General features: G+C 30.6%; 1 protein-coding gene across 4 annotated transcripts in view; it reads left to right on the top strand.

Annotated features, from left to right (window-relative positions):
• Positions 1-15,064, top strand: part of LOC126735713 (fibronectin type-III domain-containing protein 3A) — a 259,517-nt gene that overhangs the window by 208,592 nt on the left and 35,861 nt on the right. For all 4 annotated transcript variants that reach the window (XM_050439790.1, XM_050439791.1, XM_050439792.1 and 1 more), the window contains 5 exons: positions 1,955-2,422; positions 7,112-7,275; positions 7,534-7,746; positions 9,470-9,688; positions 13,625-13,909. In XM_050439790.1, coding sequence (XP_050295747.1) covers positions 1,955-2,422; positions 7,112-7,275; positions 7,534-7,746; positions 9,470-9,688; positions 13,625-13,909 — 1,349 coding nt within the window. The remainder of the gene's footprint in view (positions 1-1,954; positions 2,423-7,111; positions 7,276-7,533; positions 7,747-9,469; positions 9,689-13,624; positions 13,910-15,064) is intronic.

Raw genomic sequence — 15,064 nt, forward strand, 5'->3', positions numbered from 1 at the left:
AAGGGATACTCTACTTACTATTAATTTTTCTAAGATAGAAATAAGAAATAACTTGTACTTTTGGAATAAAATTTAGTTTCTCTACTTTTGTCTCATAAATATTTTGTTTAATTAAATTAAATCTTAGGATTTTCTTCTACAATTTATTTTACTTTATACAAATTAAGTCTTAACAATTATTGTTGATTTTCATTATGTGTAGAACTGCATTAGTTTTGAAGTATTCAAATAAAACGCAAATTTAAAAAGTTTCTCTACTTTTGTCCGATAGTGTATATAAATATTAATAGGTATAATATATCATCACTATCAATAAAAACATTAATAGAATTAAAAATTTTAGTTTCATTTCCTTATTTATAGTAGTTTAGTCGGAATTGATTTAGTGTGAAATTCATTTTTTTCAGTTTAATTTCAAAGTTTATTATTTTAATTATTGAGAAACGGGCATTTTGCACACACAGATATTTAGTTGTAATAACAAATTTAAATAGATTCTAGGATTTTAAGATTAATTAACAATATTTAGCAAAGAATTTTGTAATATATTATTGTCTCGTATTGTATTAATACAACAGTAGTAAAAATGAGATGATTTTGTTGTCAATTTTAGATATAAGAAACCTTAGGTTACCTGCAAAAGGGTCAAGATCAAACTTATTACAGGTTCTCATCATTCTTGTTAGTGGTGAGAAGTAACAGTAATTTGCATGATGCAAGGGCACACAAAACATGAGAACATTATGATATCTATAATTGGTATTAAATGGGATCCCCAAGAGTTGGACAATAGTAAAATAATTACAAATCATATCCTACTTTTTTTTCTACAAGGCTAACAATATTTAATCTCTAAAAAATGCTTAATGTCAAAGTCAGAGAAAGTCAGGCATACCACACTGCCACCTACTATGTAAAGCAGATACATCTTGAAATATACAAAGAAGACCATTTTATAGATAATTTAGTTTGCAGAGATGGTCACTTCATGGGTTCCAAGTAACTAGAGAATCTCATTCTTTCTTTCAATACTTGGTATGCCGGAAGATGCATATTATTGCCTCTTTTAAAGCGAAGTCCATCGTTTTAAGTGTATATAGTTTACAGAAAAAAAGTAAATTGTTCCATACTTCACTTAATAATATTGTTAGTTTATAACAACATGAATTATTTAAATTGGTATAAGTTATTATAAGTTCAGGTCCATTAAGGAAATATTAAGACTAATCATTTCATGCCAAACTAATGAAAAGAAATATGCTTTTTTCTGAATGGTCTGTTCTATCGGGGATAAAACAGGTCATATTTGAATTATTAAGTCTCAAAACATATAATGAAAGTTAATTTGTCTCATAAAATTTGTGATTATATTTGGAATGTACAGTAACATCCTGTATAGTGGAATCAGAAAGTTCAACACATGGGGAAAATCGAAAATCATATATTTTCTGTTGTAGCAATGTAAAAAAATTTACAGAACAATAACATTGTTGTTCTACATATTTTTTTTATCTTTATAGATAGGGAATCCCTGTGTTTTTGTAAACATATTATGTTTAGTGATAAATATTGACAAATAGTTATACATATTATTCTCTAAATAGATTTATGTATTAATCAAACACATAATAATAGTTAACTTTATAGACACTGCACAGTTTTGTACTAAAATAATATTTTCCATAATGGTTGCAGGTTTTATAACTCGCAGTCTAAATGAAATGAATGGTCATCATAAGCAATTTAAAAATTTAATTTTAAAAGTTTGAAAGATACTGCTAATGATTTTTTTTGTTTTTGAAAAATGGTAGGTTCGTATGTTATTTGATTTCTCTCTTTTGTTTTGTTAAATTGATTCTAATTATGCACATTTTTAATTGTTTTGTTTATCATAAACAATTCAACCCATTCAGTCCGTCCCTTGGGTAAATCACACTACTTTATTATTTTTCAGGATGAACGTACACAAAGGCAACACATAAAACTGAAAAAGAAACTGCAAGAAAAACACCAAAAAGTTCCAGACGTATCCTCACCTAGAAAAGATTTAGTTAATGGCTTAAAAAGAGGTCCTGCCACCACCACCAAGGACAAAGGGATGAACAGTGTGGGAACAAGTGAAGATGGCGAGGAGAGCAGCGTTCCAGACGAAGAGGATTCTGTCCAAGTAGTAACCGATTTGTTGTCTTCGGTGCAACCGCCGAAGGTTCAAGAGTTAAACTCTCGTTCTGCCCTTTTGCAATGGGCAGCACCGCTGCGTCTTTCAGAGTCAGCCAGCAACGACAGCGGTACCAACGAAATCGATATTCCAGAGAGTGACCTGCGTTACGAAGTGCTGCTCTCAGATAAAAGTCGAGACGTGCAGAGAGACATGAAATTTAAGTCAATTTATAATGGACCTGCCCTATCATGTCGAATACAGGTGAGAGATTAAAATTATGCAAATATGTTTAGTTAATTAGACTTAGTCTTTTTGTGGGCAAAGAGTAAATTGGTCAAGTACTTTACAGAAAGCCATTTGTTTTTTACATACACACAGTGGGCCAAAGGTAATGCGTTTCAAAAATTACCTTTCTTGATCAAAACTACTTATATTTTGTAAGTTATGGGGAAAATACCGAAAATATGATTTTTTTAAGTAAATAATAAAAAATAAGTTAATTTTGTGTAGGGTTACACAAAAAAAATGTTTTTAATACTGAATAGTACATACTTAATATTTCCTTTACTACAATAAATGCTATTCTAAAATCAACAACTGTTATCTGGCGTCAAAAATTTTTAGGTTGAATTTCTACTTAACTACTGATTTTAACATAATAAACAAATAACCATCTAATATTAAATATTATTTATGTAATTCACTAGTTCTCTCTTTGCTCGATTACTGTGATGTTTTGTATTCTGATTCCTTGACTGAAACAACTCCTTACTCTATACAAAAACTTCAAAACTGCTGCATCCGTTTCGCATTCAAAATACCATTTAGGAATCATATTACTCCCTATTTAAATAACAATTTTATTTTGTATATGAAAAATCGTAGAAAATGCCATATGTACACCTTTATTTATAACATTTTAAAAACTGGAGAATAGGGCATGCAATCCTGGTATATCGGGATCCCGAAATACCGGGATCCCGCATCAAATCCTTATTATGCGGATCCCGTTATGATATGATCGGGATTCGCGGGATTTGCGGGATTGCTTCGATACTTTTCACAGCTGTTCTCAGCGGCGAGAGATGAGCGACTAACTCTCAAAACAAAATCTCAAATTCGCCAACAACTAAAGAAACTAATTGAGAGATTATTTTCTGAAAATGAAAAAACCATGATGAATGTAGCATCGATATAGTTTCTTCTGATGAAGATGATATGCCTCTTGCTTCTATAGCACAAAATTCAATTCAGCAAAAATTGCTTTCATTGCAAGAAGAATTGGAGTTAAGTCTGACTTCCGAAAACGTAATATGCTTCACCAGTTTAACCCCATACACAACCATTAGATGCTATTATTAAAAAAGAAATGGCATTGTATGAATCAGGAGGATCCAGCAGGGGCAAATATCTAGAACTGGCTTATGTTTGGCTTAAATCTGTAACCCCGACAAGTGCTCAACACAGCTAAAAGAGCTTTTTCTGCTGCTGGTTATCTTGTCAATGACATACGAAGTTCCTTGTCTGACAAAAGTGTAAATATTTTATGTTTTTTGCGGAATTATTTTCAGCAGAATCAATAAACCAAATAAAAATAAATGTGTGTATTCACTTCTTGTAGCCAGTACAGTATTGATATTCCAATTTTGTTATAAGTTATAATAACAAATATTATAATATTTGTTTATGTTATGTTGTGCATCTTTGTACGTTTAAGATCAGTTTTTAATTTAAGCTAATAATTAGTGCATAATTATCAAAATTTGTGTTTATTTTCCTAGAAAGGGAATTTTCTTTGTTTCTGTAAAATAATTAATATAAACTTTATATGTGTTTTATTAATTAAATTAAAGAAAAACCTTGTAATTTATATACTATAATATATTTATGCGGGATCCCGTTAATACCGAGATCCCGCGGGATTTCTATTTTGGGTCCCGCAAATTCCGGGATTTAAAATTTATTGCGGGATTGCATGCCCTACTAGAGAACCTCTATATTTAGGAAATAATTTTAAAAATCATCTTCATATGTATAACACTAGATTTATAAATTTATTTAGAGTCCCATAGCATAGAAATACAAATTATCAAAAATCTTTTGTTTTTGTAGCCTCTCAACTTTGGAATAAATTGCCTGAGCATGTTAAACAACTTTCAATAGGAGTATTTAAAAAATATATTCAAAATTATCTCCTTGAAAAACAGCAATGGAATGCTTAATTTAATTTCAAATAAATACAATTAAGGTGTTAAGAACCATGAAAATAGCTGTATACATTTTTTTATAGGGCTTTGGTATTCGCTCGCCGCCATCTAAAATTTATTTACAAGTAGCATTTGTTACATGCCACGTTTTCCTTTGCGCCCCTTGCGCGTCTACCTACCTCCCTCTGGTATTTCTTTTACTGGTAAAATAGTTATTATTATTCTTTGTTTTTATTTATTATTCTTTTTTAAATAAAGGGCCTACACAGGTTTGCACCTGTGCTAACGGTTTCATAATCGAGGCATGGTCCTATTTATCATAATGATTTATTTATTGTAAATTGATAATTATGTAATTTTATTGATAAATAAATTTATTTTGAATTTGAAATAACATGATTATAAATTTTTTTAAAAATAATAGTTTTCTTTTATTTTAAAAATTATTGTTTATTCCGATATTGTTTCTTATTTATGTCAACACATTAACAAGTCTTGCAATAAGAGGCAAAATAATTTGTTTTGCGGATGATACGCTACTATTAGTCAGAGCTCATATACTCAAAAGCATAGACAGTATAAAATATTTAGAGATATATTTTGATCAATGTATGTTAAGGTCATATCAATTTCCCAAAAAAAAAAGTTAGAGGTTTACTTATAAGTTCTAGTAATTAAGACATGTAGTTTCATATTCTTTATACAGCACGTTTTATAAGGTCCTTGTTGAGTTAATTTTGACTATATGATAAAACAGCTTGGGATGCTGCTGATCTCTGCTGAGCTCTTTATTACACAAAAGTACACTGTTAAGACAATACTTTTCAAGAATATAATGTATCCATCAGCAGTATTTTTAAAGAGGCTAATTTGTTAAATATACGATAATTGTACCGTAAAAATATAATTAGATTTATATTAAAAAATAACAAATTTGGTAATGTTGCTAGCCATCACTGTATTGGAATAAGGTCTAATGAAAATGGAGTGCTTAGAACTACTCCAAATAATTTTTTTCTGCTACCCGAAGGCATATTTCATTTATTTTACCTAAAATTTTTAACATACTCCCGTACGAAATTAAATATGCAAGGAAATTCAATAAAATTAAACGCAAACTTGATTTGTGGCTAAGTAATAATTTTGAGAATATATGCGACCAAATAAACTGTAATCTAGGATTCCCATTATATATTTTTTCTGCCAATATCTAATGTTGTGGGGTCTTGCTCATTATAGTTCTTTATTAAATTTCAAGATCTTCCTATTCTATATTTGGTAAGAAAGAGGTACTATGTAGGCTATATTTCTAGCAGATGATAACACCCCTTGGAGTGCACCTTCCTGCGAACGGCCACACAAAATGGACCGCAATATTTTGTTAGATTCTTGATTAAACTGATTGTATTTAATTGTATAGATTAGTAGCTCATGTCAAACAGAATTAAAAGCCTTGTATTAACATATTTTTTCCCATCAAAGGCACAAGAAATATAGGACACTAAATCCATTTTTTCTGTAGCTGTACATAAACCTGCCCTAAATCCAAACTGTTGATTAGTAAACAATTTATGTTGTTCCAGATATTCCACTATTTACTGAGGAATAAACTTCTCCTAAATCTTGGTTAAAATTGGTAATAGTGATATTGATCGGTAATTTGACATGTTGTTTTCATTTCCATTTTTAAATATTGGAATAACGAGATTTTCAGATGTTTGGAAAAATGGATTTTCTAAAACATGTATTCATACGTTTTGTAATAGGCAGCAATAATAACTCTTTGACAATTTTTAATACTCTTACAGAGAGGCGAAAGCTATCTTTACTATTTTTGTTTTGATCGGCAGTATGATTAGACTCTTTAACTTGAATTTTTGATGAGAATTTCTATGATTGATTATCTGTTTTTTTGCCCTGTGTATTTTGAGTTATTGTTTGCACTAGAATTAGTTTGATATTGTAATTGCGTTTAGTATGTTTTTATATAGCTTTTTGTAATCTTTTTTCAAACTCTTTTGTTTATTCTTGCATTATCACAGAAAAAACTTAAATTATCATGCATAGTAGCTAGATTATTATTTAACCATTTGTGTTTTAAATCTGTAGTATGAGATATTGTTTCTGAGGAAATGAGTAATCGTAGGCCCCTTTGATCATATTGTTAAAAATAGTTGCTATGTTAATAATATTAGAGGTCTTATCATTTATGAATTCCCAAGACATACTTTTTATATAGTTAAAAAATGTGTTTCTAGCGACCTTCGAGTTAAGGGGCGTAATATATTTTTTTCAGTTTTCTTTATTTTGATAGTAGGATAACAGTTTGATGAGTTAAGTGGTCTGAAAGATTAGTTTTCAAAGAAAGATTAGGCTCACTAATGCTGCAGTCATTTACCTGAAAATTAGTAAAAATCCTTTCTAGACAGTTTTGCTTTCTAGCAGGCAAAAGAACCATTTGTGCGAAAGTAAATGAGATTAAGAGGTCATCAAGAGCAAGGTCCAAAAGCTGAGGTCCCAAATGAATATTAAAATCCTTATGGACACCAATGGATTGACTTAAAAACAAATTAAAGACAGCATAAATCATGCTCAAGTAAATTTATTTTTTGGACTTTTTCAAGATTTAAGACCATCCCTGGTCCACCGTGCTACGTTTTGAATTTTGTTTCATTCATCTTTAGGATTATTACAATTGTTGGTCACTGATTTACAAGAATAGTTAATGATAATTTTTTTTTAGGATTTGAAGCCTGGACAAGAATACTCGGTATCACTACAAGTGCATTTAGATGAATTGCAGGGTTATGCAACTGAGCCAATTAAGTTTGTGACGCCGGCTTGTGAGCCAGACCAACCCCAACCTCCCAAATTGGGTACAAAAACGAAAAATTCACTGCAACTTAGGTAACTTAGTTAACTTATATAGAAATTTCCAAAAAAAAAAATTAAAAATTAAAATAAAGACTTTAAAACAACACTCCAAATGATTTCCATATCTCCTATTTAGGATTTCTGAGAGGGGAAATAATGTAGGATGCTGAAGGAACAAAAAAATTCTTATTGAAAAAGTCTCTCACACTGTATAAATTTTTAATAAAATTTCTAGTTATTCGAAGTTAGTTAGTTCTAGTTAGATTTGCAGTATTTATCCTTTTTTTTCAGATGGAGTCCAGTAAACGACAACGGTTCCAAGATACTATTTTACATACTGGAATACGACGCCGGGAAGGGCGGAGACTTTGAGGAGGTGCACAAAAGCAGAATTCGAACGCAGTTTAACTTGCAAAAACTGCAACCGGCTACGACGTATAAGTTCAGGCTGGCGGCGGTTAATGATATTGGAAAGAGTGCTTATTCAGATGTTGTCGCTTACCGGTAAGACAAACAGTTGGAAATTCAGTTTTAACGAAAAAAAAAAACAAATAGAAATAAAGTTGGACAAAATAATAGCTGTATGTGAACAACTAAAAGAAGAATGTGTTTTTATTGGGAATTTATAGGTAAAGCAAATACATTTTTATATAATGAAATACACAATAATCTCTTATTGTATGGTCATAATAATAGCAGTGTTCGAAGAAAAAAAATTAAGTAAAAAAAACTATTTTAGAAAAATCAAAAAAATTGCATTTAGCATTTATATAACAATTTAATAATTTATGGTAAAGTCTTTGTTTGCAATTACTGCTTCCCATCGTCGTGCTATAGAGTTTACAAGATCTTGGTATCTCGATAACGGGATGCTATCCCAGGAATTGCTAATAACTGTCCAGAGTTCTTCTTAATTTTTTGGTTTCTCACGTGACACGGCATCCTTAACGTCTCCCCACAAATTCTCGATAGTATTGAGATCTGGACTCTGCGCAGGCCATTCTAGCATATTAATGTTGTGGTCAATTAAAAATTGTTTACAGAGACGGCTGGTATGTTTCAGATCATTATCGTGCATGAATACCCATTGAAGTGGCATTTCATATTCTGCAAAAGGTAGCATAACCTCCTGTAAAATATCGACATAAATATGAGATATCATAATATTTTTTATTTAATATATTGCTCCTATCCCATAATATGAAAAACTGATCCATACCATAATTTTAGAACTATCGTGCCTAATCGTCTTAATGGTGTATTTAGGTTGATAGGCGATATTCAAAGGGCACCTAACGTATGTTCTACATCCTGTATTACCAAACAAAACTATTTTGCTTTCATCTGACCATAAAATATTTCGCCAGTAGACGCAGGCCATGCTAAATGTTCCTCTGAAAATTTTATTCTGTTCCTAATTTGTCTTTTATTTAATAATGACGTCTTATGAGTTCTACTGGAGACATCCAGTGCTACAAGGGCTTGGAGTTGAGAAGCAGGGGACTTGAGAGGCAAATGGGTTTTTCTTTGAGGCTCGAATTAAAAGTTTTTCGTGTCTATTTGTAGTTTTGCGTTTACGACCACGGGTTTCGGCTTTGGGCTGCCGTTTTAAAGCATTTGCTACCATTTTAGTTGAATATTCCATTATTCCTGGTATTTGGGAATATGATTTTCCCTGAGCGCGTAGTTTTCTTATTTCGCGCTTTTCTTGAAAAGAATACTTATTTCTACCCATCGTTTTAAAAAAGTTTATTTTCAAAGATCATAACCACAATATAAAGTATATCAAACATACCAGTAGATTAGAAAAACTCATCAAATTCTTAAAGCATCCAATAACAAATAAATATTGCTATTATTTTGACCACCTAAAATGCAGGTCTCACTACAACTGGATAAAATATGTTTGTTATCGGCTTTTAAATATAGGTACTTCTTTAGTACTTTGTTGGTTGATATTTTTAGAACAAATATTTTGTTTTGGCTTTAGAATTTGTGCGTACCAACAGGTTTGGAATGCGAATATTTCATTTTATTCAACTACTGCTATTATTTTGACCACAACTGTTACTTTTCGGGAATAAATATTAAGGACACAGTACAAAACTGAAAAAATTAACATGTATAAGTATGAAAATAAATTATTTTGAGTCATCGGAAAGAAGGATGGATTAGTGGTTATTGGAAGGCACCAGATGTCTAATGAAAGCTTTTTTTTTAAACTTAGGACAACGGATAATCCTCCTGCTCAACCGAGTCCTCCAACCTTAGTGGAAGCCACAGTTTCGACCCTTCATTTAAAATGGCACCATCGGCCTAAAGACGAGGAGTACACCCTTCAAATGAACGACCTAAAGACCAAATACGGTCATATGAATCTGTACAACGGAAGAGAAACGTCCTATGTTTGTCAGCAGCTGAGTTGTTATAGTGATTATACATTTAGGTAAGTAAGATTTAAATTTTTTTATAGTTCTCAAGTATATAAGTTAGTTATGGCATATGTTAAGACATATCAAAAGGTCTGCAAACAATCATTTCTCGGCATCTTACACCATGGTATGGGGTTTCTCGCGTATGAAAAGAGATAGAGAGATGCGGTTTTTAGGTTACAGAACGATTTTGAAAAAACAGCATTTACAGTCATCCTCTGTAACTCTGTTATTATCACACATATTAAAAGAATAAAAGCTGACATTTGTAGATTTTTTTGCGTAAATAGAATCCAGTGGCATACATACATTTTCTTTAGAGGTTACAGTTTTTGAGATATTGACATATAATAATAATAATAATAATAATAATAATAATAATAATAATAATAATAATAATAATCAGTCTTTTATCTGCCACTATTTACATGATTCTATTTAACATCTTAAACTATATCTATTTACAAAAATGGCAAAAAGGAGGTTAAAAAACAATTTTAAAAAGATACAGATTTAACCCCCTGTGCAAAGTAAATTACAAAACTCAAAAAGAAAAAAAACAAAATAATAAGTCTAAATTATCTATTAATATACATATTTACAAAATAATACCATATTATCTATATTACTCATAACGATCCTATACTATTCCCCACACACGCCATACACATATATGTATATTGACATTACTAGTGTAATAACAACTACTATAGCAACACAGCAACGCTCAATGCCAAATTAATGTGATAAAAATTTAACAGGGAAACATTTTATTCTTGTAAAGATTTCTTATAAAAAAACTTAAATCCGCCTAATGATAATTTTTTGAATCTTTCAGAAATTTAGTTATATACGATATATATATTAAATGAAAAAGATCATTCGTAAAAAGACGTTGTGTGCAGCGGGGGGGGGAGATTAATCCTCTATGCCTTAAATTTAAGGAATGAACATCCGTTCGGAATCGAATTTTGTTTGTCAAATACAAGGGGCAATTATTAGAATGAATTACCGAATGAAATAAACTTGCAGCATGTAACTTCCTTCGACATTCCATAGAGAGCCATTTGGTTTCACGCAGCTTGTAGCTTACCGGTTCGCGGCGACTAACTATTTTTTTAATGGAACACCATACATATTTTTAAATCTGTTTTCGCTTGCCAAGACCTTTACAAAAATATGGCTTATCTTTATTTATTTTTATAAATAACGTGACAAATAATTTTTTTCTATAATTTTCATTGATAATAGATACAATATTTATAGGCATAGGTACCTATGTTAGCATAAAAAAAATTAACGTTTTGCCATTACCTAGATATTTGCTTTTGGGAAATCTTTAATACATTACAAATACTCATTTAACAAATTTATCAAAATAATAACGAAAAAACTATATAAATATAAGATTATAATACAGAAGAAACAATTTTATAGTAACCTAATTTTTAAAAAATCACAAGTATTCAAAATTCAGAACATTATCTCTCCTAAAAGTGTCACAAAGTTTTTAAATTATTTTAGTAGCATTTTTTAAAATAAATTACTTTTTTTTGTAATTCTGAAAAAGGATTTTCCATTGCAACTTTTAATTATTGCTTGTTGGCATATTGCCTTCAATAAATTTTATTCTTTGCACAAGAAAAAATCCAAAACCCAGAGATCCGGTGATCGCGGTGGCCATCAAACAGGTCCATTTGTTCCAATTCATCTCACAAAAATGTTTAGTTAGCCAATTTCGTATTATTTTAGCATTCTGGGCTGGAGCCCACTTTTATTAGAAGAATATATAATTCAGTTAAGCAAGTGGAATATCTACTAATATGCTTTTGTAGAGTCTAGATTTTTTCATTAATCCTGTAAACCATTTCTCGGTTAAATATGAAGCAGGAGAACGAATCCGAACCTGCCCTGACGCCCTCTAGGAAAAATCACGTGGGTATTTTCTTAACTCTAAAACGCGAGTTATGTCTATTAATTTTTTGCCGAACTTGTGAAATGTGCCTCGTCTGACCAAATGATTATTTTTTTTTTAAATTATTGTTTTGGTTTTCATATGTATAAATCAATTGCAGAGCTTCAATTTACGTTCGGCATTACCAGGGTGCAAATGATGAACAATTTTATACTTTGAAATTTATGTTTCTTTAAAATCCTTTATCCTAGATACACCGGTCTCTTGATCTATTTCCCTGAACGAGATTTCGGGAGTGGCGGGTGTGTTTACCTCCCTCGTTACCATTGTTGTAAACTCAAGGTCGAGATTTGTCAAAACATGTATGTTGGCAAAGTTTAAATTTTTATTTTTGAAATGTTCTTCTCTCGGATTGTCTTTTTTCGGGATATCTATATAACAAAATGGGTATTTAAAATAAAAGCCCGAAGGTAAAATTTAACTGAGTTCTTTATATAGATGTGGCCTGCGTTTTTATTAAAAAATCTGAGAATAATAGACCAAAAAGAAATTTGTAGGCTTTCTAACAGAATTATCAAAATTTTATGTTAAAATATAAGTTTTCGGAAAAAAATTCGTTTTTCTTATTTTATTTTTAGTTATGCCCTTTAGTGGTGAAATAAGGAATTTAAAGACATTTTCCAGAACTTTCTCATGGCCACTTGCATAAAAATAAAAAAAAATTCTATTGCTGCCAAATGTACAGGTCCTGAGATACAGCCACTTACTTCGCTTATTTGCCCACGCTGCATATACATATTTATAAAGGAATTTTCTTATTTTGTTGTATGCTTATTAAATTTTGTGCTTATTTATAAATGTTCATACTTATATTTTCTCATCTTGAAATTAGTTTTTTAATTTTTCAAATTATTTCTGTTATTAGAACTTTTTTCCATTTATGACTCTTTTATTATACAACCTTTTTTTATAGAGAAATAAATGCTTTTATCTATTTCAATTTTATTTAATTAAAATAACGCTCGGGGCACTTTGGAAATATTGTACTTTGTTTTATTAAAAACAAATCCTAAATAAACTCTTTTTTTTTATAAAATCTAATAAAAATAATACAGTAGTGACCAAAAGTAGATAGACAAAGTATTATTTTCTCATAATTGTTTAAAGATTTACCCACAGGTCCCCTAGATTTTAAATTATTGTTATTTGTAAGGCGGTCTATAAAAAGATACCAATAAATTTCAGTTAAATCTTTTGCTTGCTATCAGATAAAGCAATAATATAAATATAGGTGGTCAAAAGTAGATAGACAAAAACAATTTTGGAATATTTTTTTTGTCTAGATATTTATAAAATAAAATTAGTATAGTATTACTTCTCTTGAACTCAAGGTGCAACATGCCACGCGGAATTAGATTCTCTCTTGATTTAAGACAACGCATGATTAATGCATATCGCGCGGGTAAGCATCAAATTAATATTGCTCGTAGATTTGATGTTAAAAGAAAAGCTGTTTAGGCAATTATCAAAAGATATGAAAGGACAGGATCATTAGAGCCAAAAAATAAATCTGGCTGACCAAAAAAAATGGACGTTAGAGCTGTACGCAAATTAAAACTTATTTACCGTTAATTTATTAGAGCACAATCATCTATAGTAAAGAGTCAAGTCGTCATTTGTCAGTTTCTCGAGTTCTTTTAAATTAGTTGTAGATAACACTAGTACTGTATCATCAGCACATACAAAAGATCTCACTATTAGCCCCAAATATTTTAAATTTTGCATGTAAAGTAAGTATTGCAGGTCCGACCACCTACGATCATTTTTAAAAATATGATAGAAGAATATATCTATAATTTAAACAAAATTCTATACATGTTAATTAAAAACATTTTAAGATGTAAATAAGAGCGAACATCTTCAGTTTTAACTTGTCTTAATCAAATTTGTCAAGCTTTATTTCGTTTTAGAAAAAATGTACGTAAAACAAAATATTGTGTTGTGCCCTATATTTAACATTTTTCTTTCTTTTTAGATTAAAGGCAAGCAACGAAGGTGGTACCTCACCATGGAGCGAAGAGATCACCTTCAAAACGAAACCGGATCGGCCCGATCGTCCCTCAAAGCCGATCGTAAAAGGTCGGATACATGCCTATTCGTTTAGATTAAAATGGGAGCCGCCGAGTAACACCGGTGGTGCCGAAATCACTAAATATATTCTAGAAGTCAATTCGGGCAGCGGGTACGAGCAGGTCTATTGTGGTCCGGACACCGAAGCCACTTGTGACCGACTTACCCCCGGTACTACCTATCAATTAAGGTAAGGGGCGGAAAAGTTAGTGCGAAATTAAAAATCCCTTCGCTTGTTTCATAGATTTTTTATGTTTTTTAATTAATAATAAATTTTGATTGGGGCGATATATTGCAATGTAATGACCCAAATATGTGCATGGAAAATTTTGCTAAAACCATGAGAACTATAATTGAAAATTGTACCACCTTTAAAACTAAAATACGCCCGTAAAAAAAAAGGATGGATTACCTCTGGGATCATCAATTCCATTAAAAATCGCGATAAACTAAGGAAGCTGACCCTGAAACATCCTTTAAATTGCCAAACACAAAAAACTTAGAGATTCTACAGAAATGTCCTCACTAAATTAATTAAAAGAGCTAAATATTTATTTTTTAAAAACAAATTAACATAAACGATACAAAAAAAATATGGGAAACCATCAGGGAAGTAACCAACGAAACCGTAAATAAAAATGTAATTATAAACTCTATAATTGAAAATGGTGAGGAAGTAACTAACAAAATATCTCGAAATTTTCTGAACTATTACTGTAATATCGGGAAATACCTAAAAATAAATATGTGTTTAGTAAGCCTACTCTTTGTAATTCAGCGAGTTTCTCGGAAATCACGGTAAAATGAATTGATAATGCAAATTAATTCTCTTAAAAGCAAGGTTGTACATGAACAAACGATGGTATTTCTGCATTGATAATTAAAGACAATCATATAGCGTTAATAAAGCCCTTACTACACATTATAAATCTAGTACTCAAAACAGGCATTTACCCCAATATTCTGAAAAACGCCATAATAACTCCCATATTTAAGTGTGGTGACAGCCAGTGCGTTGAAAACTATCGGCCTATTGCAATAACGAATACCCTGAATAAATTACTTGAAAAGTGCATTAAAATTAAATTGGAAAAACATTTAGAAAATAATAAATTATTGTCAGATTCTCAATTTGGTTTTCGAAGTAAAATGAGCACCGAAGATGCAATTCAACAATTAACAGAGCGAATATTGAATGGTTTTAATGAGTTGTTATAAGACCTTAGGCATTTTTATTGATCTCGCAAGAGCCTTTGACACTGTGGCACATCACATTCTGTTGCAAATACTGGGTGACGTGGGTTTAAGAGGTACTGAGTTAGCTGTCTTTGAATCATATCTTAGT

Source organism: Anthonomus grandis, chromosome 4, assembly GCF_022605725.1.
Source record: "Anthonomus grandis grandis chromosome 4, icAntGran1.3, whole genome shotgun sequence".
Lineage (NCBI taxonomy): Eukaryota > Metazoa > Arthropoda > Insecta > Coleoptera > Curculionidae > Anthonomus > Anthonomus grandis.